This window comes from Myodes glareolus, chromosome 9 (assembly GCF_982192425.1).
Source record: "Myodes glareolus chromosome 9, mMyoGla1.1, whole genome shotgun sequence".
Taxonomy (NCBI): Eukaryota; Metazoa; Chordata; class Mammalia; order Rodentia; family Cricetidae; genus Myodes; species Myodes glareolus.
The window spans coordinates 22,261,114-22,288,652 of NC_142034.1; the positions used below are offsets into that span (position 1 = coordinate 22,261,114).

At 52.5% G+C, this 27,539-nt stretch overlaps 1 protein-coding gene across 3 annotated transcripts; it reads left to right on the top strand.

Moving 5' to 3' along the window:
* The first annotated feature begins 892 nt into the window (after positions 1-892).
* Jup (junction plakoglobin) lies at positions 893-27,529 on the top strand. 3 transcript variants are annotated; one of them, XM_087909994.1, is made up of 15 exons: positions 893-1,022; positions 12,714-12,929; positions 15,442-15,701; positions 15,895-16,133; positions 17,321-17,522; positions 18,352-18,496; positions 19,264-19,367; positions 20,526-20,864; positions 21,956-22,111; positions 22,320-22,439; positions 24,159-24,309; positions 24,418-24,539; positions 25,545-25,584; positions 25,782-25,947; positions 26,723-27,529. In XM_087909994.1, exons 2-14 carry the CDS (start codon positions 12,722-12,724, stop codon positions 25,931-25,933), a joined length of 2,238 nt encoding a protein of 745 aa, XP_087766120.1. In that variant the 5' UTR covers positions 893-1,022; positions 12,714-12,721; the 3' UTR covers positions 25,934-25,947; positions 26,723-27,529. The 3 variants fall into 3 exon arrangements, with proteins under 3 accessions (XP_087766120.1, XP_087766121.1, XP_087766122.1); XM_087909995.1 differs by having other exon boundaries at positions 899-1,022; positions 12,717-12,929; XM_087909996.1 differs by lacking the exon at positions 893-1,022 and adding an exon at positions 1,389-1,404.
* The last annotated feature ends 10 nt before the right edge of the window (positions 27,530-27,539 follow it).

Genomic DNA, 27,539 nt, shown 5'->3' on the forward strand with positions numbered 1-27,539 from the left:
GAGAATTCAGACATCCTCCCTCCTGCCTCTACCTCTCAAGTGCTGGGATTAAAGGCATGCTCCATCACGGCCCGGCCCTCCCAACAGTTTTTGAAATTGACCGTATCATTGGTTAAATTCTGACATCCCTGGCTGTGCAAGCACCACCATAAAGCTTACTTCATTTAATCTCTCCAACCTAAGCCAGATAAAGCTAATGAAGCCACTTTGCCGATGAGGAGAACCGGGGTGAAAGGTAAACTAATTGGCCTGAGGTCATACCGAGACTAAGGAGGGAACCCAAACCCAGGCCTTCTAATTCTAAATAGAAGGAACACTCTGGCTTTTGTGGAGGGGAGGAATCCCAACCTAGCACAAAGCCTATGAAATGCTTTACAAACATCTTATTGCTACGTTGGGGCAGGAATGAATAAGCCTGACGCTGAGTCGGCTGGCCAGTGAAGGCGTCAGTCCTTTCCCAGGCCGCCCCCTGACTCACCTGTTGAACAGGTAGGGGGAAGGGGACGGTAATGAGTCTCACCTGCTCAGGGCTAGGGTGGGGCAAGACACGCCCCACCTGTTCCATTGGCTTTTTCCTTAGTCTTACTGACAGTCCCCTGTCCAATCATAAGGAAGAAACTTTCTATTTGCCAATAGATGCAGAGTAATGATGAGACCTCAAGTTGGCGTCCACCCCAGAGTCGACTGGCAGTCCCTGGGGCCAATGGTGAGCGCATAAACAGAGGCGGTCGTGGTAAAGGTCCGGGCGCGAGGCTCCGCCCCTCGACGGGATAGTCAGGCGGGGCAGCCAGTGAGCTAACCTCAACGAGTGGGCGTCTCCCTAGGGGGAGGAGCTTCGAGGGGGCGAGAGGTGTGGCTTGGCTGTCAGGTCCTTTTGCCTTTTGTTCGGTTACTGAGTTGCTGCCTTGGCCAGAGTCCGGAGCAGCCGCCGCCCGAGCGCGCCGAGCTCAGTTCGCTATCCCCGCCGGCTCCCTCCCGGCCCAACCCCGACCCGACCCGGCCCGGCCCGGCTCCACGCTCAGGTACATATGCATATCGGGGTGCATATCACTGAGGGCAGAGAAGGGACAGCAAGTGATCTAGAGGCGGGTTCCAGCGGTCTCAGGGCAGGTGAGGGCGGGTGCCAGGGAGCGCACACTGCACCGGCGACAGGGGGCGCGCTGGGGTCCTGGGCACGTTACCCCTGGGACGAGCGATCCGGGTTGGAGCTCCCCTCCAGGCTCCACGAACCACAGGTTTGAGAAGGGCGGGGAGAAACTAGGGCAGGTGCTTCGGAGTTCGCGCCTCCCCCGGGGCCCGCGGAGCTTGCACGACGCAGTGTCCCTGACTCTCGCCCCGAGCTGACAGGGCAGACTTTGACCCGCTCCGCCTGGTCCTGGAGCTCAGGGTGACAGCATTTTACCGGTAGGGAAACTTGCTGCTTAGTCTCTTTGGGGCCACCCTCACCCCACCCCACGCGTCATCCTCGCTTTCCCTCCCTCCCTACTCCCCCAGGCCTGGGTGGGGCCCTATTGTCTGCGCCCAGCTTACCCAACTGTGGGGGCCGAGTGCACATTTTCCCAGAGACGCAGTCCCCACCTGCTGAGCAGAGCAGGTGAGCGCTTGGAGGACCGAGGCCCTGCCCTTCAGCTTCGAACTGTACCTGTGGCGCCTCCCTCCGCTCTAGTATAAGCGAGTCTATGCCTTTTCCTATTGAGGTGGGATGGGGTGACTGGGGAACTGGTAAAGGAACTGGGCTCAGTGCCCTACCGATGTCAGACACTGGTGGCTTGGGCTTGGAGTCTGGGCCAGCAGAGAGAATTAAGAAGCGTTTGCCCAGTTTTCAGTAGCTGTGTTTTCCAGAGTGTTGGTAGGAAAACAGCGATACCTTTTTATTTCTGCAACCCATTATTGTTGAGAAATCACTCCAAACAAACTTTTCAGGAGAGAGTAGCCCTGGTAGTCTTCTCTGAGATTTTCCTGTCTCCTTGCTCAGAGTTGATTCCAGACCTGAGGATGCTTCTTGGAGGAAAGCCCCATCCCCCAGCCAGCTCCAGGCTGAACATGGGCCAGTGCCTGCGCTTTGACCCTGTTCTCCCTGCCCCCACCTCCATCCTGTTTGCTAGGCCCCTGAGGCCTGACTGAGGTGGGGGATCAATGCAGGGTGTGGGAGGGTGCTGAAAGTGTCTTCTTCCTTCCCTTTCCCCTCCTCTTGAGACCACCACACCCCTTTATATGAGGCCTGCTAAGTGCCTCTCCCTCGGGATCTCTGCCCCTTCCCCAGGAATGGGGGTGGGGCGGGGCAAGACTGGGTCACACCGAGAAAGATCGGGAGAATGCTAGTCTTTCCTCAGCCCCTCATCCCATTCCCAATTCTATTTAGCTGGCTGACAACTGAGGCGGGAGGGCAGGAATGTTGCCTGCCCTTTGCTGGGTTTCTAAATTATGAAGGTGTAGAGGATTTGCCAGAAGTCCCTTCTCCACCCACCCTTTTCCTGAGTGTTTGGCGGGGAAAGCGGGACAGGAGGAAGTCTTTACTGTGGAAGGCTTCTTCCACGCCAGACACCCTCAGGCTGAACAGTGTGAGCGCCACCCTCGCCGTGTCCCCGGTGTGCTGAGAATTGTGAACTTCTACTGGGCTTGCTGCGCTGGTGTATACAAATCTGAAGTGTGGTCTTTTCACAGGTGTTTGGAGCCTAGCCTCCTTGGGAGACAGAGCAGGAATGCCCGGGCTAGCCTTGGGCAGAGGGGAGATGGGGTGAGGGTCATCAGTGCGCTTGCTCTGACTCACCTGGGAAGCCTTGATACTTGGCTGTGGATGGGAGAGTGGGGATGGAGATCAGACCCTCCCCTGGGATAAACCCTTAAGTGGGGATCAGACTCGGTTCGGTGGGTGGTAAAGTATGTGTGACCACCTCGAGAAGCACCAGGGGCATGAAGTTTAGGCCCAAGCAACCTGTCTTTCCTCCTCTCTGTGCCAAGGTGGAGGAGGGGAAGGCATTGTAATTACATGAGCTAAATGATTAGTTTAGCTAATCTGGTTTGTGGCCGTGATGAAAAGACAATACTGAGGAAGTATGGCTAGGAGGTGCCTGGCCCAAGCTGGCTTCTGACTGGACAGGAGGGAGGGGAAGCAAAGGTAGGATCCAATTAGTCATTTCTTGCCAGATCAAGTCTGGGCTTGGGTGACAGGAGCCTCCCCCGCACCCGGGCTCCACCCCATTCCCTCTGGAGCCGCCGCCGTCTGGCCTGCTATGGTTGAGCTTGGAGAATGCAGCCTGTGGGAACGGAAGGTCAAGCAGAGCCTGGTTGACTGTTTCCCTTCCTGGGGGCCCCACGGGCCATTGCTCAAGAGAGGAAGGCCTGTCCCCATGCAGAGCTACTTCAGAACAAGGTGACACAGTTGGCTGGTCCACAGAAGAACAGTGATGGAGAGAGATGGTCTCATGGAGCAGTTTGAGCACTGGGTCAGGGGCTTGCAGTGGCCTAGCTTGTGTCTCTGAGCAGTGTCTTGTTACCTATATAGCTTGCTTGGGTCAAGGCAACCCTGCCTCTTGCAGGCTCAGCGACCTCTTTGGCAAACAGGAATAATAAACCTATCTACCCAGTAAGTGCTTGATTGATGGTAACTCAAAGCCAGAAGACTACATGGTACCAGGCCTTTCACTAGGGTTCCCACGAATCATGCTTACCTTATAGGCAGGTGCAGTAATTCCATCCTTAGAAACTCAGGGAAGGGTAGGAACTTGCCCGGTGTTGCGCCGCTAGACTCAAGGAAGCCTTCTGTTCCAAGCTCAGACTTCATTCTGCTGTTTGGCTCCAGTACAACTCGGGAAGGAGTTCTTTTCTCTCTCTTATTTTTTCTTCTAGGTGCTAAGGATCAAATCCAAACTAGGCATCTCTTTCCCATGGAGCCCCATTCTCAGCCCTGGATGGGACTAACCACCCCCCACCCTGTGCCCTTTTTTTCTTCCTTGACAAAGTCTCATGTAACTCGGGCTAGCCTCTGAGGTTGATCTCGAACTTTTCTTTTTAGTGGCAGCCCTGGCTGGCCTAGAACTTTGCTATATAGACCAGGTTGGCCTCGAACTCACAGAGATCTACCTGCTTCTGCCCCTGAGTACCAGAATAAAAGGTTTGCCACCATGTCTGGCAAACTTTTAAAAAACATTTATTATTATTATTATTATTGCATTTATTTTGTGTGTGCCTGTGTGTTTGAGCATGCTCAGGACACAGCCCATCTGTGGAGATCAGGGAACAATTTTTCAGAGGTTATTTTTTTACTTCTACCATGTGGTCCCACGGATCCAATTTAGCCTTAACCCCACCACCCATCTCACCAGCTCAGACTTTGAACTTGTGATCCTCCTGCCTCTACCTCTCAAGTGTTGGAAGGACAACAGGCATGTAACGCTGTGGCTGGTTTATTCAGGGCTGGGGATCGAACCCAGGGCTTCATACATGCTAGAGCAAGCGCCCTACCCCATAAGCTACATCGTCAGCCCTCACTGGAAGTTGTCCACTGCTGCTTTTGGAGAACCTCAGCTCCACAGACCGAAGGGAGTTCAGAAAAGCCCTAGGAGACGTGTGGGGGTGGGGAAGGCGGGACAGGTTTGTCAGGTGGGGATGACTCACTCATCCTCCGGGCTGCCAGCCCTGGGAAATCTCCCCAGAGCTGTGATGGTAGGAGTTAGGGGAGAAGAGAGGGAAGGAGAGCATGGGTCGGAACCCTCCGAGCTGGACCCTGGATAGGAAGTGGGATTTGCTCGCTTCATTAGCATCCTGGGCTTTGCCAAGTTAAAGTGGGAGTGGGGGGGGGTGGCGAGGTGCTCTCTGGAGAATGGAGACTTGTGAGTCAGGTTTAGGCCTGGGTGAGTGTCCTGCTAGCTCATGCCAGGTAGTGCAGTCAGGCTGTTTGGAGAGAACTGGCTGTCCTGGCTGGAGACCATCTGGCCTGTGATAACGGCCACAGGAGGGCCTTGCTGTGGGGTAGGATGAGAAGTTGTGGGGGCTGCCTGTCATTCAAAGCCCTACCCCTCGGGAAAGATTTGGTGGTACATGGTCTTCTTCTTAGGCCCCTCTGTCAACTTATCACCTGGTACCAGAATGGGCCTGGAAGTGGGGTCTGGAGCTAGGTTCAGCCTGTGTACTGGTATAGCCTGAAGACTGAGGCTCTTACCACTAGGTTGTCATATTCTTAAGATCAGGAGGGGAGCTGCGTGGTGGTGGCACACGACTTTAATCCCATCTCTCTGGAGGCAGAGGCAGGCAGATCTCTGTGACTCTGTGAGTTTGAGGCCAGCCTGGTCTGCAGAGCTAGTTCCAGGACAGCTAAGGCTACACAAAGAAATCCTGTCTTGAAAAACAAAACAACAAAACAAAAATCTGGAGGGAACCACAGCATAATGATTACTGATCCTGGAGAGGAGAACACTAAGCAAGGAGCCTTGATTGAGGAACACAGAGGGAGAATGAAGTCATTCTGGCTGCCTGCCACACAGGTTGATGAACTTGTGGCTTTCTAGCACCCCGAGGGCCCCGGAACAAGGGAGTAGGGGACAGATGTCCTTAAGGAAAGAATAGGGGTTAGACAGAAGGAAGGAAAAGGCTTCCTATCCAGAAGACAGTGTGAGCTCCCCTGCAACCGGAGTTACAGAGGGCTGTGAGCTGCCATATGGGTTCCGGGAACTAGTCTGGGTCCTCTCCAAGAGCAGTAAGTGCTCTTAACTGCTGAGCCGTCTCTCCAGCTCTGGGTAAGGAGGTCTTCACTTGAGCGGATGGAACAGGTCGAGGCTCATAGTTGAGTCTCCCTTAAGAGGGTCATCCTGGCCAGGAGGCACTTCCTGTGGGTGAATAGTCTGTCTGAGACCTACTGAGCCCTTGGAGGAAACTTTTTGTTTGGGGACTTTGGGGAGAAGAACCACATGGCTGTTAGGGAAACCAGCATCCGGCAGCTGGCTGGCCCTGTAACGCTCTAATGAGAAAAAGTGGTGAAACTGAGGAGAGGTCACTGGGATTTGTGTCTCTGCAGATGAGAGACACCCTGAGGCCTTTCTCCTGGGACGGAGTTGAATCTGGTGGATGTCTGGCGACATGGACTGTCCCATTTTCCAGCAACTTCCTGGGCTAGGTTTGAAGAGAGATATAGCTCTTTGTCTGCCATGCCAGTCTCCTGACCTCTTGACCTTTTAACTGACGGCAGAGGAGAATGCTCAGCTTTCTTTGCCTTTTCCCAAGGTGGAGACAGTCTTATGTCACTCCTTAGCGGGAAGAGGCTGAGAAGTCAACGAGCTACCTCATTGTGGGGCATCACTCACTCTACCTTCCTTCCCTGAGAAATTCACATTTGATCACCTTTTTTTCTGTTTGTTTGTTTGTTTGTTTGTTTTGGTTTTTCGAGACAGGATTTCTCTGTAGTTTTGGAGCCCATCCTGAAACTAGCTCTGTAGACTAGACTGGCTTTGAACTCACAAAGATCTGCCTGCCTCTGCCTCCCCAGTGCTGGGATTAAAGGCTTGCGCCACCACCACCCAGCCGTTTGTTTTTAAAGACAGGGTCTCTCTTTGTACTCCTTGCTGTCCAGGAACTCACAGAGATCCGCCTGCCTCTGCTTCCTGAGTGTTGGGATCAAAGGCATGCACCACCAAGCTCAGTTATCAATTTAAAATTTTTTTAATGTGCATTGGTGTTTTGCCTGCAAGTATGTCTGCATGAGGGTGTCAAGCCTTGGCACTGGAGCTGCAGAGAGGTGTGAGCTGCCATGTGGGTGCTAGGAATTGAACCCAGGACCTCTGGAAGAGCAGCTGGTGCCGTCCCTCCAGCCCCTGATCATTTTTTTTATGGTTTATTTAACTTTATTTTATGTGCATTGGTGTGAAGGTGTCAGATCCCCTGCAACTGGATCTTCATACAGTTGTGAGCTGCCATGTGGATGCTGGGAATTGAACCTAGGTCCTCTGGAAGAGCAGTCAGTGCTCTTAACCACTGAGCCACCTCTCCAGCCCCTTCCCCCCGATCATTTTTTAAAACTGAGAAGTGCACAAAAGTTTTTGAGAATAAAAAGTTGTCCTTAATCTGAATTTTGTGAAGCAGCTACCTTGAGCCCTCCCTCCCCTGCCCCCCTCTCCTGTCCGCTGATCTTTACCTTCCAATGTGTGTACTGTATACAGTGGGGAGTTGATTTTATTCCTTCCCAGTACAGGAGGTCAGAACCCAGCTGGGGGAGGACTTTCTGCAACCATTCAAGTACTTCACTCTCTTTTTTTTTTTTTTTTTTTGAGGGGAGGGGTGGGAGGTCAAGACAAGTTTTCTCTATGTAGCCCTGGGTTTCCTGGAACTTCCTCTATAGACCAGGTTGACTTCCAACTCAGAGATCCCCCTGTCTCTGCCTCCCGAATGCCGGGATCAAAGATGTGTGCCACCACTGCCAGGTTTAGCACTTTACTCTTAAGCCCCTCTTCCGAGAAGTCCTCCCGTGCCCTCCCCATGGCAAGTTGTCATTTTTCTAACATTTATCTGGGGGGGAGCGCGTGGGTGCCACTGCATGCTGGTGGGAGTCGAGGGGCAAGAGTCAGTTCTGTCCTTTTCTACCGTGTGGTTTGAACTCAAGTCGTCAGGCTATGCAGCGAACCCAGCCAAGGTGTTCTCATGAAGCCTGCTTGCAGAGCAACTTTCTGCAGGCTGTGTTGTCTGGAGACTAAGTGTTTAGGTCTTTCTGTCTAGCCCTATCCTGCAGCATCATACCCTAACTGGCTGGGCTCCAGCTGCTGTTAATGGGGCTGCCTAAGCTCCAGCGCTAGTGCTGGCTGGTGGCGTGTAACAGCTGGAGTGATTTTCCATTCCCAGGAGTCCCGGGTTTGGGCTCATCCGCTGGCTTGGGACGCTGTCCCAAAGGAAAGTGTCCTCAGCAGGGATGCAGCTGCAGCCGAAGCCCTCGCTGGGGAACCCTGAGGTTCTCTAGGTCAGGCCACTCGGCCGGCCCGCTTCCCTCTGCTGAACAGCCTCTTCATTTTCCCACCCTGCTCTGTTTGCTTTGGGATGCAGCCCAGGAGAGAACAAACAGCAGCTGGGTCATGGCTTGAGCCTCTCCCACTCCAGACCCCTTCTCAGCGACCTGGCCTGGCCTAGCCTGCCAGGCTGGAAGTGAGGCTTTCCTTTGAAAACTTCCCTTGTCTTCTTCTGTCCTCAGCATTGGCCACACATGGTTCCTGGTCTGCAGAGGGAGGCTGTGGTGTCTGCCCAGGAGCCTCTCACCATGGTAGAACAGGGTATTGGGGGACAGTGAGGGGTTCCCTCCTGGTATCGGCAGTCTCTAGAAGTCCCCATGTCTGTCTGTACAATAGAGGTGTGTTTCTGTCTGCGGCAATGCTGGCTACATCCCAGCTGGATCTAGAAGCCGTGAGGAGGGAAGGTTGGGGCTGGTGACCCCTCTAAGCCTTCACCCTGAGGTGGGGACTGTTCTGATTGGACTGGCCACCTCTTCTGGTTGAAGGAGGGAGTCAGGGAGGCAGCAGCTGTGTTCAGGTCACACAGAGTCTGAGGAAAGGGGTCACATGACAAAGAAAATGTCATGGCTTGCCAGAAGGCCCGCAGCCAGTTAGGGGTCGGTTCTGATGGAGACCCTCTGCAAAGCTGCCCACCCACCACTCCCGTCCTGCCTTGATCTAAGCCCATGGATCTGGGTATGCACAGGCTACCAGTCTCTGACCCAGAGGACCTGTAGGGAAGCCCAGCCTTGCCTGCCCCCCATGCAGCGGCCACATGCCTTGTTTCCGCACCGAGGTCCAACATGGTCTCTCAGCAACCTGTTCCTGAGAATATTTCTCAGCGTCTTACTGTCAGGTAGCAGTCCAGCCTAGCCGAGCCTGTTACTGACTGTCCCCTGCAGGTGCTGGCCAGGCCGGAGGCTGCTGTCACTCTGGTAGGGTTATTTTTAAAGTCAGGACTGGGCGTCATTCTGCAGGACAGCTTGGATGAAGGGTGCCTGGTGCCAACACCCCAGCTGGCTGTACAGAAGAACAGGCATGAAGGGCGGGGCTCTTCCCAGACTGGAGCCAGTGGGGGAAGGGCCCTTTGCATACCCTTTAAGGGCCTGTGTCTTCTCTCTTCCTGCCTTTGAGCTGCCCCCTTACTCCACCCTGTGATCTCTGTGCTGGCTTCTTCCTCCCTGCTGCCAACAATGCCCCAGAATCCCACTGCTAAACAAAGGTCCCCCCATTCAACTTGGAAACCCGCCCTGTCCCTGTCTCTGTCCCTACCCATCTCTGGCCCAGCGCCTGGGCAGGGCCCCCACCACTGTCTCCCTCACTTCCAGCCCAGCTCTGTTCCTTGCGGACGTTCTGACCTGTGGATCCGGGGTGGAGAACTCTGAGACCAAACTGGGTGCGGCTTCTCCACCCCGGTAATGGCCAAACCTGTACTTTCGCTTGTTGTGGAAGAATCTCCCAGGTTCTTTTGAGTTGGTAGGGGAAAAGGTGAAGCTGATTGACATCCTGTCTGACGCTGGACTACCAGTCTTCCTGTTGCAAGGATTGCTGTCTCTGTGAAGAGTTCTGGCATTTCCTGTCTCTTGCCCACTTTCAGCCTTCCCTTCACTAACATTGGAACCCTACTGCCTTAGAATCTGAGGCGCCAATGCTTTTTCTGAGATCATGGGGCCAGCCTTTTTTGTGGGTAAAACCCAGAGAGGTTAAAAAAAACACCCAGAGGTCCCCAGCATGTGTGGCAGAGCTGAGACCAAGCCCTAATATGTGCAATGCATAGGTGGGAGGTCCTTTACCTACAAGCACCCTCATTCTGTTTTTTTTTTCCTTTTCTTTTCTTTCCTTTTTTTTTTTTTTTTTTTGTTTTTTTTGTTTTTGTTTTTCAAGACAGGGTCTCTCTGTAGCTTTGGGGCCTTATAGACCAGGCTGACCTTGAACTCACAGAGATCCGCTTGCTTCTATCTCCCAAGTGCTGGGATTAAAGGCATGCGCCACCACCACCCGGCTTATGCTCCCATGTTTACAAGACCCGAAACAGTCCCCCTCCCCCCTTTTTAAAAGTTTTTCAAGAAGGGTTTCTCTGTGTAGCTTTGGATCCTACTCACTCTGTAGACCAGGCTAGCCTCGAACTCACAGAGATCCGCCTGCCTCTGCCTCCTGAGTGCTGGGATTAAAGGCTTGCATCACCTGTACCTGACCTGAGCACCCTCATTCTTGTCCTCTCCTTGGGCAGAGGACCCAGCTTCCTCCAGACTCTGAGAGGTGGACTAAATCCAATCCAAAAGTAAGACAGGTCCAGCACTGAGCAGAAGCCTCCTTTTCTGCAACGTTTCCCCACCTAGAAACTGAATCTGCAAAGGCCTGCCAGTAGGGTTGGAATTCACTGGATATTAGAGAGCTGGCCGCTTGCCCTCTGATATCCTTTGACCTGTCCATGGCCCTGGGAAGCTATTCAGCCCTTGGCTTCCCTTGGCTCCAGGCCTGGCCAGCTGGGTCCGAGGACCAGCCTGCGAGCAAACCCCTCTCCTGAGGCTCCACTGCAGTGTTCCCTTCTAACCGGAAGCTGGCTCCTGTGGTTTGGGATAAGCCACTCTCTCCTGTCTTTCTGGGTCCTACGGTTAGATGGCTATCTCTGTAGAGGCAGCTTTGTGGTCAGATTGGGGAGCCTGTGCCTACAGGGGCTATTGTCCTGCAGCTAGCTCTTCCTCACCCTCTTGACTTCGCCTCCATAGGGCACTGCCAATAGGTTTCACCTTCTCAAGAGCTTAGAGTTCATTTTTTTTCCTTCCCCCAAAGATGACTTCTGGGACCCACTCATTCTTCCCAAATTCCTCAGTTCTCTCTTCGGAAGCACCCTGGGGGGCCGAGGACAAGGAAGGGGGAAGGCAGGGTTTTCCTGAGCCGGCCTCCTCCAAGCTCCTGATTTTCACTTGCTGCTGCTGCTTGGAGCTGGGAGGAGGGGGGCGTGTGAAGGTGTATTCTAAAATAGCGACTCCTGGCAAGTGTCTGGGAGCAGCTGTGCACATCTGGCGGCACAGAGCCTGCTGTCGCTGGCCTGGGCCTACTGCTGTTTATCAGCCCCAAACGAAACTCTGAGTCACCCCGGGGTGGTGGGAATCGAGAAAGGCGGCAGCTGGGAGCTGGTGCTGCTCTTGCCTGTTTTAGGACTGCTTGTGGCAGGGGAGGGGCTGTGTGGCCCATGAAGGGCGGGGAGAACATTCATCAAGCTCTCCTTTTTTTTTTCTATGAAACAGTGTCTCCTTCTGTAACTGGCCTCCCACTGGTGATCCCTCTATCCCAGTCTCCCGGGTGCTGGCATGACAGGCGTGTTCCACCATGCCCCTCTGTCGTCATGCTCTGGGAAGGGGCCCCTGATTCCCTTTGTTCCTGGGTTGGCGCCTCTCGGTGCACCGGGTGCCCCACCCTCATTTTTGCAGGTTCCCCTGGCATCGCGGTGGAACACTCTGCTGGAAAGATGCCAGGCACCACCTCATTTTATGCGTGGACTAGCCTGGGCTCTGCTCATTCTCTGAGGCCAGATTGGCGTGTGGAGGGTGAAGGCCTCACTGTTAAGCCTCCTGGTCCTCTCTCTGGCCCCATGACGAGACATCTGTGTCTTGGGGAACAAAGTTTTGAAAGCCATGTGTGAGAGATGGGGACACGTAGCGGGCCCGCAGACATTCCCTTGTCTCTCTCCCTGGCTGCCTGTGTCTGGGTGGTGGCCGCTGGGATGGGGTCAGCGTGCATGGCGGTGGGGCCCAAACAGACCAAATGGGAAGCCTTCACACTTCAAGTGGGTGCAGATGCTCGTGACTCTTCAAGTGGCCCCAAGTCTTCAAGCAGGGTGAGATTCCTCAACAGCAGTGACCACTCCGGAGGCCTGCTCCACTCCATGCTCCTAGCCTGGATTCCAGGAAGCTGAGCCAATAGCCTAGGGTGAGGCAGGACCACAACACTCTGGTCCCCAACAGTGAGCACCCGCTAAGAGCCATCCATAATGGGTCCTTCCCAAGCACTACCCACACAGCAAGCAATACACGAGAGTGGTAGAACCTGAGTTTGAAGCCCCTGGCATCCAACCGGGAGATGGATTGGCTAGGGAGTAAGTAAGCCAAGATTTGAACTGGCCTGTCAGGATCAGAATAGTGGGAAAGCTGGGAGCTGGTAGGGAGGAGGGCCTGGTTAGGCTTGACCTGGAAAGTGAGATCAGGAGCTGAGGGAGCCTGGGGTGTGCCCGAGAAACCTGTCGAACAGCTTCCCTGTCCCACCCAGTCTCTCCTCCAATGGCTGGCTGGGTGCTGCAGCCTGGCAACCCTCCCCGGGAGCTGCAGGGGAGGACTGGTCTGCAGGGCCCCAGCATCTACCTGAAGCCCTTAGTTCCTTTGCCGCTGGAACTGTTGGGTTGGGACTGACTGGTGAGTTTAGCTTGGAGCCGGTACCGGAGGCGGCTGGCTGTTTCCTGTCTCCACACCAGAGCTGAAGAGGCAAGCCCAGGGCTCAAATTAACCACAATGGCACATCTTCAGCTCTACGGTGCCTAGGCAGTCTTCTGGTGGGCAGCCTATTTCTGGGCTGGGTGCCCTTCCTCTTCACCCCTGCACCTTGCTGTCTGCCGTCTTCTGAGGGCCTCGAGGCTCTGGTGGGGTATCAGGAGAAGGGCAGATTCAGGGAAGAGGGCCGCAGCTGAGTTGGGAGTGGCGCTGTTCCTCCAGTCAGCTAACCTGCGCTCTTCTTGTTTTTCACCCCTAGCAGCCACCATGGAGGTGATGAACCTGATTGAACAGCCCATCAAGGTGACTGAGTGGCAGCAGACGTACACGTACGACTCAGGCATCCACTCAGGTGTCAATACCTGTGTGCCCTCTGTCAGCAGCAAGGGCATCATGGACGAGGACGATGCCTGCGGCAGGCAGTACACACTCAAGAAGACAACCACCTATACACAGGGGGTGCCCCAGAGCCAAGGTCTGGACTCCAGGGTTGTCTTTTTTTTTTTTTTTCAATGGGACAAAAACTCTGGCTGGATCCTGGTGGGAGGTAGATCGAGGGGATCCCTGGTTTGAAAGAAGTTCCTACTCTTGGGGACTTAGGAAGTCTGAAGGGGAACATGTGGCTACCCAGAGACAGACACAGATGTCATTTCCATGATCTCCGAATATGGGCATAGACCCTGCCCAGCGGTGCCAGTGGTTGGAAGAGTGAGCCTGCAGTTCTTGACTTCTGGGGTCCCAGTGATGTAATAGGGAGACTTTATTGCTACCCTCAGTGGGAACCTGGTGATTATTGGGAAGACGCACATCTGATGAGAGAGACCAGGAACAACCCCCCCACTCCCTCCCTACTTACTCCCCCTTCCCAATCCCGCCAATCCCAGTTTGGTGGAAGCGGCACTGTGTTCATGCCTAGGCTAGGCCAGCACGTGACAGGCAGATGTCCCAAGGACAGGCACACAGCAGCTGAGGCTCTGTTCTGGGTTTCTGTCACAAAGGCAAACACTCTACCAGTCCAGGTGCTCCTTCCTCTGTGGGACAGAGGTGCACATGGCGCTAGGATTGTCACTCACAGATGTCCCCGGGGCCCTAAACATTGCAGGGGGATGAGCTCTGGGGCCTGGACAGTTGCAGGGTGAGCAGTGGCTTGTTGGGGCTCTACGAGCACTGTCTCAGGTCTCCTCCCCGGCCTCAGGCAGGAGCCTCTGTGCCTGGCAGGGCCAGGTGCATGTTGGGAGCTACAGTAAAGCATATAGATGGGAGAGCTCTGTGGGCAGCCTCTCCTTCCCTATTAATTAGAGAATAATCCTCAGCTTGCCTCTCTACTAGGGCACTGGGACATTTGCCATGGCAGGGCTATCTGGGACTTTTTAAAATAGCTCCTGCCCACCCCAGAAGTAGAACCCAGTGTTTTTCTTGAAGGCCTTTGCTCCTGCCTTCCCAAAGCCTCAGTCCTGTCCTGTCTCTCCATTGACTATGTGACCCTGGCTGGTGCTCTGAGACTCATTTGGGCCCCCTTTGTAGGGAAAGAGTTGCTACTTTATGATGGGTGAGTGTGTAATTAGAAGGGTGACGTTTAGCTTGTCTAATTCCGTGACTGCCCTGATGGTTACAGGTGGAGGGGGGTGGGGCTTTGGGCACCTGAGTCCACTATTTTTATGACCTTTGTGTCCAAGGTCCTAAAAACAGAGATAATATTATACTTGCCTTGTGAGATTGTTGTAAGAGTGAGTGAGAAGGTGGGAGAAAGGTATTTAACCCACAGTTAGGCACAGAAGTACTCCACCATTAGCTATTCTTTTGGTTTGTCATTATGTGTGAGTGTGTCTGTGTAAATGAATACACACATATGTGCGAGGGTGCCCTTGGAGGCAGGAAGAGGGCATCCTCCTTTGGATCCTTTAGAGGTGAAGTTTCATTGTTTGTGAGTTGCCTGATGTGGGTGCTGGGAGCTGAGCTCTGGCCTTCATGATAAAACAGCAAGTACTCTTGACTACTTACTGAGCCACTCTCCAGCTCCTGGTTTTGTTTTAGAGACAAAGTCTTATTTAGCCTAGGCTATTTTAAACTCAGGTGTAGCCAAGAATAGCTATGAACTTCTGATCCTCTTTCTGCCACTTCTGGAATACTGAAATTATTACAATTATCACATGAGTGTACCACCATGCCTCATTTTATTCAGTGTTGAGTGGAACCTTCTTAGGCAAGCATTCTACCAACTGAGCTACATCTCCAGCCACAGCTGTTATTATTGCTGAGCTGGCCATGGTAGCAAAGGTATGTGATGCCCCAACTACTTGGCAGGCTGAGGCAGGAGGATTACAAGTACAAAGGTTTTCTGAGTAGAGTAAGCTCCAAGTCACTTTGAGAAATGTAAAATATTCTTAATTTTTAAAGTATGTGTGTGTTTGTATGTATATGTGTGTATGTATATGCACCAAATGGGTGCAGTACTTATGGTGGCCAAAAGAGGGCACCTGAACCTCCTGGACCTGGAGTTAGATGTGACTGTGAGCCACCATGTAGGTACTGGGAGTGGAACCTAGGTTCTCTGCAAGAGCAGCAAGTGTTCTTAACTGCAAAACCATTTCTCCAGCCCTTAGTGGTTTTTTTTTTTTTTAAAGGATGGGAATATAGTTCAGTAGTAGGGTGCTTGCTGAGCAAATATGAGGCCCTACAATATTTGCTATAGACATTTTTGTAATGATAGGTGTCAGACAAGAGTCATAGCTTCATAGCTGTGATTTTAGTTAGTTGTCATAGAGTTCCCTGTGCTGGGTGGGCTAGATAGGCCTCATGATAAAAGGTAATAAAAGCCGTGGCAATGGCGATCTCCCGGAATCCTGTTAGGTACAGAATCATGAGTGACGTCCTGTACTTTGGTGGCGCATGAGGCATCATGGAGCTGTGTCTGCACAGCCTACCTTGCCCTTCAAGGTCCCCCCTAAATCTCATGTAGCTCAATCCTTGCGTCATTTGGCTTCCAGGTGACCTGGAGTACCAGATGTCCACGACAGCCAGAGCCAAGCGAGTGCGGGAGGCCATGTGTCCAGGTGTGTCAGGCGAGGACAGTTCTCTACTGCTGGCCACCCAGGTGGAGGGGCAAACCACCAACCTGCAGCGACTGGCGGAGCCATCCCAGTTGCTCAAGTCGGCCATCGTACATCTCATCAACTACCAGGACGATGCGGAGCTGGCCACGCGGGCTCTGCCTGAGCTCACCAAGCTGCTCAACGATGAGGACCCGGTCTGTGAAGGGGCTAGAGGTGGGGCGGGGCAAAACTAGCTGTCCCCAGAGGGAAGGAAGCCATGAGTCTGGCATCCGGAGACTGGCTTGTGTCATCTAAGCTATGTGGAAGGATGTCATGTCCTTTGCCTTCCTTCTCTCTGTTGGGGAGGAGCCTGAGCCACATGCTCACCATCTCACATGCTTCCTCCAGGTAGTGGTGACCAAGGCGGCTATGATTGTGAACCAGCTGTCCAAAAAGGAGGCGTCCCGCCGTGCCCTAATGGGCTCGCCCCAGCTGGTGGCGGCTGTGGTGCGCACCATGCAGAACACCAGTGACCTGGATACAGCCCGATGCACCACAAGCATCCTGCACAACCTCTCCCACCACCGGGAGGGGTTGCTCGCTATCTTCAAGTCGGGAGGCATCCCTGCCCTTGTCCGAATGCTCAGGTAACTTGCTCCTCTGCAGTCCAGGAGCCAGGGGCTTCCCAGCACCCCATTCCTGGGCTTCCGTACACACATTAAGCACCACACCTATCCTGGCTCTCAGGCGCTCAGAGCCCAACCCAGAGACAGTAACGTAAACAGCAGGCTGACTGTAAGGATATAACGTAATTTATAGCAGCAGAATGGTTGAGATTGCCCAGAGGCAAGTGCTTTGACAGAGGAATGGATTCGGTCAGAGTTGATAAGGGGGAAGCTGTCCCAGCAAGAGAACAGCATATCTGAGCCCCACCCTACTGGGCGGGTTATTTCCCCCCCTTTCCTGGCCTTGTACTGACATTGAGCAGGAGTTCTTTGAGGGAAGGGAGGCTGATTTCACTCCCCTCGGAAGCTGTCACGGGCTCTCCTCCACGACCTTACACACAGTCGTGACTCAGCCGGTCAGGTACCTAGTATGTAATTAGCACCCTGCAGGACTTCAGAGGCAGGAGATAGATGTGCTGTGGGCTGACGTCTTTAAGAACGGGGTTGACCGGACATGGACATGATGGTGCTCTCCTTTAATCCCAGTCCTCAAGAAGTCACAACAGGTAGACCTCTCTGTGCATTCCAAGTCAACCTGGTCCATATAGAGAGTTCTAGGCTAACCAGAGCTACATAGTGGAAACTTGTCTCTAAAAAACAAAAAACAGAAAGGAAAGAATGGGACCGGGTGTCTTGGGGGCGGGGGATGGCTCAGTCAATAAAGGGCTACCTCTCAAGCATGAGGACCCAAGTCAATCTCCAGCACCCATGTAACAATGCTGGATGTAGATGCTGGATGTCTGCATTTGCAACCCCAGCCCTGGGGGAGCGGAGACTGGTGGAAGCCCTGGAGCTTACTGCTGGCTGCCCACGTTTAGCCTAATTGGTGAGCTCTGGGTCAGTTAGAGACCCTGTATCTAAGGAGGGGGATTGTGTTCCTGAGGATGGCACCTGAGGCTGTCTTCAGGCCTCCACACGTTCACAAACACCAACACACACACACACACACACACACACGTGAAAAGGGAGAATGCCACTTTGGTAAAGGACTATTGGCACAGGGGTGTTGATTTGGGGTGATCTTTCTGGATGTGGTGGGCACTCCTTCCACACCCACATTCAGGCTGGGCTCTGGGAGCTGACTCACATGGGTTCTGCCTGCTCCTCAGTTCCCCTGTAGAATCTGTCCTGTTCTACGCCATCACCACACTGCACAACCTGCTGCTCTACCAGGAGGGCGCCAAGATGGCAGTGCGCCTGGCTGATGGGTTGCAGAAGATGGTGCCCCTCCTCAACAAGAACAACCCTAAGTTCCTGGCTATCACCACCGACTGCCTGCAGCTCCTGGCCTATGGCAACCAGGAGAGCAAGGTGGGTCTCTCCAACAAAGGTACAACATCCCGTGGCTTCAGGTCACTTCCCGGAAGGCATATTAATGTGTGTACAGATGACTGTGTCTCTTATCCTATTTCTGAATTCTTCAGTACTCGTATTTTAAGGGTGGAAAAAAACTAGGGCTAGGGATATAACTGAGTGATAGAAAGCTGCCTAGTATGCTGGATGATCTTGACTTCAAACCCTAGAATTGAAAAGGAGGAGGGGGTAGAGAGATGGCTTGCAGTACCCATGGAGGCCAGAAGAGGGTGCTGGATTCCTAGAACTGGAATTAGCGACGGTTGTAAGTCACCATGTAGGTGCTGGAAATTGAACCATGTTTCTCTGGAAAAGAGCCATCTCTCCAGCCCTCTCTGTGTGTTTTAGATAGGGTCTCACTATCTAACCCAGACTGATCTGGAACCCTAGATCTCCTTGCCTTGGTTCCCCAACTGCTGGATTAGAGGTGTGGAGCACCGGCAGGACTGAAAGCCTTTTTCTTTGTATTTCTTTGTTTTTAAACACTTCTAGACTTTACTTAGTGGGTTAGCGCTCTTTCCAAAGGATTATAGTGTGTTCCACTACCATTGTGATAATGGCTGTGCTAGGCTTCCTTTGCCACATCCTTGCCAGCATTCGGTATTAACCTTTTTTTTTTTTTCAAGATATTGGCTTATTTGATAGCCATAAAAGCCATTTAGACTTCAGCAGGAGCTTGATAATGATAGCTCCATCACAGGCACGCACACACGCGTGTACACACACACACACACACACACACACGTGTGCATCCGTTGTCTCATACTCGCCTTTCCCTCCCCCACAGCTGATCATCCTGGCCAATGGGGGACCGCAGGGGCTAGTGCAGATCATGAAGAACTACAGCTACGAGAAGCTCCTCTGGACGACCAGCCGAGTGCTCAAGGTGCTCTCCGTGTGTCCCAGCAACAAGCCTGCCATTGTGGAGGCCGGTGAGTGTGAGGACCAACCGCGAGGTGGCCTGTGGGGGAACTGGAGAGGAGTTCCTGCTGTGGGGGCTGTGGAGATGCTCAGAGGTTAAGAGCACTGGCTGCTCTTCCAGAGGTCCTGAGTTCAATTCCCAGCAACCACATGGTGGTTCACAGCCATCTGCAATGAGATCTGGTGCCCTCTTCTGGCCTGCGGGCACACATGGAGGCAGAATGTTGCATACACATAAATAAGTTCTTGCTACTTTTCCAGAGGATGTAAGTTTGGTTCCAATTATCTACATTCGGGGGCTGGAGAGATGGCTCAGTGGTTAAGAGCACTGCCTGCTCTTCCAAAGGTCCTGAGTTCAAACCCCAGCAACCACATGGTGGCTCACAACCATCTGTAATGGGGTCTGGTGCCCTCTTCTGGCCTGCAGGCATACACACAGACAGAATATTGTATATGAAATAAATAATCATAAAAAGAATGCTTGATTTATAAAAAAAAAAAAAAAAAAAAAAAAAACAATTATCTACATTCGGTGACTTACAACTGCTTGTAGCTCAAATTTAGGGCATCTGATGACCTCCTCTGGCCCCCATGGGCACTGAACACTACACACACACACACACACACACACACACACACACACACACACATACACACACTAAGCCTTTAAAAATAAAATTATAAAAGAGTGATCTATGGGGTCAAGAGGATCGGGTAGGGCCCTTGCCCTGTCAGTCTGGCTCCCCTAAGGCTGACAGGACCTCTGCTCCCTCCCCAGGTGGGATGCAGGCTCTGGGTAAGCACCTGACGAGCAACAGCCCCCGCCTGGTGCAAAACTGCCTGTGGACTCTGCGCAACCTCTCGGATGTGGCCACCAAGCAGGTGAGTTGGGGCCTGGGCCTGTCTCTGGGACCTATGAGTCCTCCTCCCTCATGGCTAAGGCTGGAAAGGCCCAGAAGCCCATCACACCTTTAGTGGGAGGCTTTCATCCTACTTAGGGTTTGGGACAGGAAGAGGAAGGGGGCTAACATCTATAAATTGGGATTCAGGTGATGGTGATGGGACCGTTTGGGCCTAGACCCTGAAACAGGAGCAGTACCATTGAAGAAAATTCAACACAGGGGCTGGAGAGATGGCTCAGGGGTTTCAGGGGTTAAGAGCATTTGCCTGTACCTCTAGTTCCCAGGGCATCTGAAGTCCTCTTCTAGCTTCTGAGGGTGCCAGACTTATACATGGTGCACGTGTGTATATACACATGTATACACATGGTGATATATACAGGCAGGCAAAGCACCCATATGCATAAATGAAATACTAACCACAGCGCAAGCTGCCTCAGGGCACCATCTTCCAAGCAGACTTCTGTCCCTGTGTTTACCCGTCATCACCGCCCAGCAAGCTCTGTCCATTCTGCATGGCTTCCATGGGTATGAGAGCTGACTTTAACCTCCTCAGCCGCCTATATTGGTTGTGGGAGAAACTGAGGCTCAGGGAGTTAAAAGAGAGCCCATGTCGAGAGCTGGTAGATGATAGAGCTGGTGTTCTGACCCATGATTGTATATCGCTGAGGCCTATAGTCTTTCGGACCCACCGCTAGGCCCACACAGCCTTCCTTGGGAGAAGAGAGGTTTCTGAATTAGGGATTTTTCTTGGAAGTAGATTTACCTTGGGGATCCCTGGTGTGACAGAAAAGGGCCAGGCCAGCAAGGTGAGAAGTATGTGACAGGGGATCAGCTGACCACTTGGAGACTCTGACCTCCTTGCTAGCTTCCTCTTGACCGGAGGCCTCCTGCGGCCAGCAGGGATGAAGCACTTGGGACAGAGGAAAGAGCAGAAGCTTGGAGGCAAGCCTGCAACTGTGAGTCTGTGGGAAGAAGGCCAGCCTTCCTCAGCCTCACGGCCTCTACAGCTCCAGGAGCTGCTAACAGCTTTCCCCAGGGCATGCGAGGCCACATAAAAGAAAGACCAAGTCCGTCAGCCTATCCGCTCCCCTGTGTAGAGGTGACGTGTCCCTCATCCTTCATGCTCTTCCTCCCTCAGGAGGGTCTGGAGAGCGTACTGAAGATCCTGGTCAACCAGCTGAGTGTGGATGACGTCAACGTTCTCACCTGTGCCACAGGCACTCTCTCCAACCTGACCTGCAACAACAGCAAAAACAAGACGCTGGTGACGCAGAACAGCGGCGTGGAGGCCCTCATCCACGCCATCCTGAGAGCCGGGGACAAGGATGACATCACAGAGCCTGCCGTCTGTGCCCTGAGGCACCTTACCAGCCGCCACCCGGAGGCTGAGATGGCTCAGAACTCTGTGCGCCTCAACTATGGCATCCCAGCCATTGTGAAGTTGCTCAACCAGCCCAACCAGTGGCCACTGGTCAAGGTAGCCACTAACGGCCACAGCCGCTGCTGTGGGGGTCTGGGGTGTGTGTGTGTGTGTGTGTGTGTGTGTGTGTGTAAGGAAGGGCGCGGGAGGAGCAGCACAGAGGACCTAGACACACTGACTCAGACAACAGGAAGGACTGCTCTCGGCAGTTTCTACTTTGACATTGTCTCTGCTCCAGAGACCTGGTTTTGCTTATCTGGTTTTTGTTTTGTTTAGTTTTGTTTTAATTGTTGTTCCGTGTGTTTGAGTTCAATTCCCAGCAACCGCAGGGTTGGCTAACAACCATCTGTAAAAAGCAAGGGAACAACACCCAAAGTTGACCTGTGGTCACACACATATAGTAACACATTTTTTAAAAAAATATTAGCGTTTATGTATTTATTTTGGTTTTTTTGAGACAGAGCCTCTCTGTGTAGCCTTGGCCATCATGGAACTCACTATACAGATCAAACTGGCCTCAGACTCGTGTAGATTCTCCTGCCTCTGCCTCCCAAGTACTGGGATTAAAGGTGTTTGCCACCATGCTTGGTTCTGGCTGGTTTTTGAGACAAGGTCTCTGAGATGTGTAGCCCAGGCAGGCCTTAGATTTGCAATTCTCCTGCCTCAGACCCTGACTGCTGAGACTACTGTAGGCATGTCCCACCTCAGCAAGCTAGATCTAATTATTTTAAAGTAGACTCTCCCGTATCTCAGGCTGGCCATACCTTGTATCTGAGAATCACCTTGATCCTCCTGCCTCTACCTCTCTCAAATGCGGGCATGAGAGCCAGTGCCCCCACACCTGGTGTAGTGCTGGGACTCAAACCCAGGGCTCTGTGCATGCTGGGTAAGCCCTTACCACCTGAGCTAAAGCCCCAATCTTAGATCTAGATTGTTTCTGTCCTGTACCTACAGACATTACCCGCCCCCGCCCCTCCCCCCTCAAGCCAGGCTTCTCAAATAGTCAGGACTCTCCTTCTACAGCTGTCATTGCACTGGGACTGGGATTCAGAAGAGAGGTCAGCAGGGACAAAACACCTGAAGCTGGGGAGTTGGGATTGTCCAGATGTTCAAGGAATACCTTTGACCACTGCCTCCTTCCTTGCCAGGCAACCATTGGTCTGATCCGGAATCTGGCCCTGTGCCCAGCCAACCATGCCCCGCTGCAAGAGGCTGCGGTCATTCCCCGCCTGGTTCAGCTGTTGGTCAAGGCCCACCAGGATGCCCAGCGACATGTGGCCGCAGGCACCCAGCAACCCTACACGGTACATAAACTCAGTGGCAGCTGAGGTAGCCTCTATGGGAGGGGTGCCGGGGGAGTATCCTCACAGTGTATATAAAAAAAAGGGTGAGCTGACATCAGTGCCAACTCCGGGGGCTAGTGACCGGGTCAGGGTCTTGGTGGGGGGGGGTGCGGCTTTGTCCAGGGCCCCCTTGGCCCCATCCTCATGCTTCACGGCTCTTCTCATGCAGGATGGCGTGAGAATGGAGGAGATCGTTGAGGGCTGCACCGGAGCCCTCCACATCCTCGCCCGGGATCCCATGAACCGCATGGAGATCTTCCGGCTCAACACCATTCCCCTGTTTGTCCAGGTGAGTCCGGTCCTGAGAGGCAGGAGATGTGTCCCCAGACACTGCTGAGGGTTTTGGGGTGTGTGGACCAGGGACTGTGCGGAAGGGTGGATGAGTAGTTTTCCAAGCTCAGAAGCAAGGGAGGTGAGATGTAGCCATGCAGGAACTAGGAGCATGTTCAAAACGGCCTTGGAAAACAGGAGCCAGTGTCTCAGCAGACAGGAGCTCATTAACGCTGGGTCCCAGCAGCGTTGTGTGGACAGAGTCAACAAGTGGTTCCCAGGTGGCTCATAAGCAAACAGAGTGCAGCCCAGGAATTTATAGAAATGAAATTTAGCCCCCAGTGAGAGTTTATTTTCCACTGTCGAACTGGCCAACGAAGAAGATAACTTGAAGGTAGGACAAACGCCTTGTGCCCTGGCATGTGTGTGTGTGTGTGTGTGTGTGTGTGTGTGTGTGTGTGTGTGTATGTGTACTGCTGTTGCCGTGTGAAGAGCGTCTTGGAAATATTCCTATCCTTTGACCTGGAATTCAAATCTGACCCCCTCTTGAGGAAATCATTTAACATAACTTAAATGGCAGAGGTTTATACAGGGAGATAAATAACAATTGCAGACACAGCTGTTCCAAACAAAGTCTTTGTCTGATGGTAAGGAAACGGGGCTGGAAGGAAGCAACTGGGCGTGGGGGCACATGCTTGTCATTCCAGCACCCAGGAGCGGAGGCAGGAGGATCAGCCATGCAAGAGTGTGTTTAAGGCTACCCTGGATTACACAAATCTCCATCTAAAAAACAAGAAGAAGAATGTCAGGACACAGTGGTTGCTGGGGAGGCTGAGAGACAGGTCTAGACCTTATCTTTTAGAGGAAGAGCTCAATAAACAGAAGAATAACTTGTCATGTCATACAGCCACACAGTGGGATGCTTGTTTAGGTGTGTGGTACTAGGGGTCGAACCCAGGGCCACTGGCAAGCCTGGAGGCCAGCCCTCTACCCCTGAGCTACCCCTCCAGGAAGAGTTGGTTTGTTTTTTGTCTTTGAAAACAGTTTTTCTTCCTAGTTTTTAGAGTGAAGGACTCAGCCCATCCTGTCTTCAGTGCTAAGAGATTGTTTCAGCCGGCAGCCGTTTTCTCCTCCATACGAACGCATAGCTTGACAGGGCAGGTTTTGAAATAATACACAGGGAAATGCCTTATTCTTCTATGGCAGGCCAGAAAAAAAAGGGGGGGGGATCAAAATGATTAGTGGGGCTGGGGAAACGGCTCAGTCAGTGAGGTGGTTGCTGTGCGACCGTGAGGGTCTGAGTTCGGATCCCCAGCACTCACTCAACTGAGTGAGCCTAGCCAGACAAGTTGGAGAATCGACTGAAGGTAACACGTGACTTCAACCTCTGACCTTCATACACAACCACGTGAACCCACATGTACATGTTCCCCCGAACACAATCACCATGATATAAACGTGTATTACACACTTGTGCTCACATGCTCACATACACAGAATGCACACCCACACACATATCTATAGTGTGTACTAATGGACTATAGTGAAAACACACTGGTAATGTGCTGACGTCTTAGCCGAGGCTGTGTCTGGTCAGGGAATAGCGCTGTCTGCTTTTACCCCCTTAATGCTTTCCCATCTTTTCCATTTTCTAAGATGGCTAGGCAGGGCGAGGGTGGGCAGCACTGTTGGTACACAGCCTGGCTTATCTCACCTCCTCCTGCGTCCTCTGTCCTAGCTCCTGTATTCCTCTGTGGAGAACATCCAGCGTGTGGCTGCCGGAGTGCTCTGTGAGCTGGCCCAGGACAAGGAAGCTGCCGATGCCATTGACGCCGAGGGCGCCTCTGCCCCTCTCATGGAACTGCTCCACTCCCGCAATGAGGGCACCGGTGAGGGGCTGTGCCTGTGCTCAGGCGCCAAAGGGAGGAGTTTGGACTCTTCCTCCAGCCACAGTAGAGTTAGCCTCTGACTTGGACCTCCCTTCCCTCTCTGCTCAGCCACCTATGCCGCTGCTGTCCTGTTCCGCATCTCGGAGGACAAGAACCCGGATTACCGCAAGCGAGTGTCTGTGGAGCTCACCAACTCGCTCTTCAAGCATGACCCAGCTGCCTGGGAGGCTGTGAGTATCTGACTGGGCTTGAACATCTGATTGTGCGAGCTATAGACTGCATGGGGCAGCTCATTGCTCTGAGGAGGCTTAGCTAACCTCAGAGATTTTATCTTAGTTTAGTTTTAAGGTGTGTGATCTATTTATTTATTTATTTATTTTTATAGAGTCTTGTGTAGCCAGGGATAACCTCCAACTCAATAGCCATCTCAAGGCTGATTTTGACTTTTTGTTTGTTTGTTTTGATTTGGTTTTGTTTTTTTTTGAGACAGGGTTTCTCTGTCCGGCTTTGGCACCTGTTCTGGAACTTGCTCTATAGACCAAGCTGTCCTTGAACTCACAGAGATCTGTCAAGGTTGATTTTGAACTCAGTTTTTATTTTTGCTTTTTTGTTTGTTTGTTAGTTTATTTTGGGGTTTTGTGAGACAGGATTTCTCTGTAGCTTTGGAGCCTGTCCTGGAACTAGCTCTTGTAGACCAGGTTGGCCTCGAACTCACAGAGATCGTCTGCCTCTGCCTTCCGAGTGCTGGGATTAAAGGTGTGCACCACCACCATCCTGGCTGGTTTTTTGAGACAGGGTTTCTTTGTGTAGTCCTGGGTCTCCTAGAACTAGTTCTGTAAACCAAGCTGAACTCAAACTCACAGAGGTCCACCTGCCTCTGTCTCCCTGGTGCTGGGACCAAAGGATTTTGAAGAATTTTGAACTTCTTTTTTTTTTTTTAAGATTTATTTATTTATTTATATCTATTTACATGCATAACAGAAGAAGGCATCAGATCTCATTACAGATTGTTGTGAGTCAATCTGTGGTTGCTGAGAATTTAACTTAGGACCTCTCAAAGAGCAGCCAGTGCTCTTAGCCACTGAGTCATCTGCCATCTCTTCAGCCCCCAACACTGGTGTTTTCTTTTCCTTCACTGAGGGGTCTCCTGGCCCCTTAGAGCACCTCTCTGTCCTTTGGTGGAAAGGTAGCCCAGAGGATACTTTCCACACTTATGTCTTTCTGTCCTTCCTTAGGCCCAGAGTATGATCCCAATCAATGAACCCTACGCAGATGGTAAGTGTGGGGCCCCAACCCATAGCCCAGGACTATGTGGGTGAAAGCAGAAACCTATGGTAGCCAATGTGCTCCAGTCTAGATTCCTGCAGGGGTGGGGGGTGGGGAGGGAGCTAGGGTCCTAGCAGTAGGCCTATTCTACTACCATGTGTGACCTGCAGATCCCTGGACAAACCTTTTTTTTTTCCCGTCCCCAGACATGGATGCCACCTACCGCCCCATGTACTCCAGCGATGTACCTCTGGACACACTTGATATGCACATGGACATGGATGGAGACTACCCCATGGACACCTACAGCGACGGCCTGAGGCCTCCCTACCCCACCGCAGACCACATGCTGGCCTAGCTGACTCCACCTCAGTATGGCCCCTTCCTGTCTTGCAGCCTTACCCTCTGCCTGTAGCCGTGGTTACGGTGGCTCCTGCTTTCCCCTCTGAATGGTCTGGTGGGGACAATTCCATTCTGGGCTGTAAATCCTGGCTCATGTAGGGTGGAGGAGGAGTTTAGGAATCCTATGCTTTTTGATCTATTGTGCTCTGTCCTGCCTTCGATGATGATGATGATGATGAAGATTATTATTGACAAGGTTTTACTCTGTTTCAGGCTGGCCTAAAATTCACTACGTAGCACAGTCTGGCTTCAAATCTATCCCCAGCCTTAGTGACATCACTTTTTTTTTTTTTTATTTTATTTTATTTTATTTTTTTTGGTCACTTTTTTTTCTTTCATAAGCCTGGGAATCTAACCTAGAACTTTGGGTGTGCTAGGCAAATGCTCTGCCACTGGACTGCATCCTTAACCCTGGTTTTGCCTTCCATTATATTGAAATAGTCTCGCTAAACTGTCCAGGCTAGGCTTTAACTTGGTCTGGAGCCCAGGTATGCCTTGAATTTAGGATTGTCCTGCCTTAGTCCCCTAAGGGCCTGCACCGCTGGAACCTGGCTCCTTTGTGTTTGTAACCTCGCTTGGCACCCAGCTCCTGCTCCTCCAGTTACTTCTAAGCAAATAAGGAAAAAGGCGTTTTGCGGGGGGGGGGGGGGGGGGGGGTGATAGGCAGGTGCCACAATAGCATCCTGAGCTTCTAGGGGATGCAGGCCAGCCAAGCACCTGATCCCTGTGTCTGCATGCCCCACAGGAGCGGTTTCTCACCCGGGAAGCTCTCGAGCAGACTGTGGGATGAGACAGAAAAGTCCCCGAACCCCGGGAGCCGGCCTGGACGTCCTGCTGAACCCATGCTTCAGAGAGTTCCTCCGTAGGGTTTCTTGGGATGGTGTCTGCTCCTGCCTCTCTGCCCTGGACTGTGGATCCAGGCCCAGCACCTTTTCCCCCTCCCCACTATGGCTATGGCCACTAAAGCTTTAGACTCTGCCTGTGTTCATGCACAGTAATCCTCTCAGCTCTACTCCAGCTGCCTGGGCCCCCTTGACTTCCTTCCCTGCCATCCCCCCACCAGGGGGCAGTTTTCTCAATGAACTTCAGCATCCAACTGCCCTGCCCTCCTGGGATATCCAAGACACAGGTTCACAGCCCCGACCCCTGACATCCAACGCTTCTTTTGAAAAGTTCAGGGACCTTCTGGGGGGAAAAGAGTGGGGAGTGCAAGTGCCCCCTCCAGGACCTGCCCTTCTCTCCAGGTTGCTCAATCTGCTTTGCCCCTCTCGAAGGGAGCTCTTGGTGAAGCCCCCTTTCACCTTGCCCTGCACTGGTCCAGCTCACCTGCAGAACTGCTCTAGATCACCCCTCTGATGTGGTGAGGGGCTTCCTCCTCCCCTTCCTGTTTGACCCCCACACCACCTCCTGCACATGGGTTTGGGGGGACTAGACGGGGAGTTCCATCAGAGAGTTTTATTATGATTGCTTTATGTTTTTGGTTATTGGTTTTTCTTTTCTTTTTGTTTTTGTATAGACCAAAGCAAAGAAAATAAAATAAGACACAGATACAGTGGAGGCTG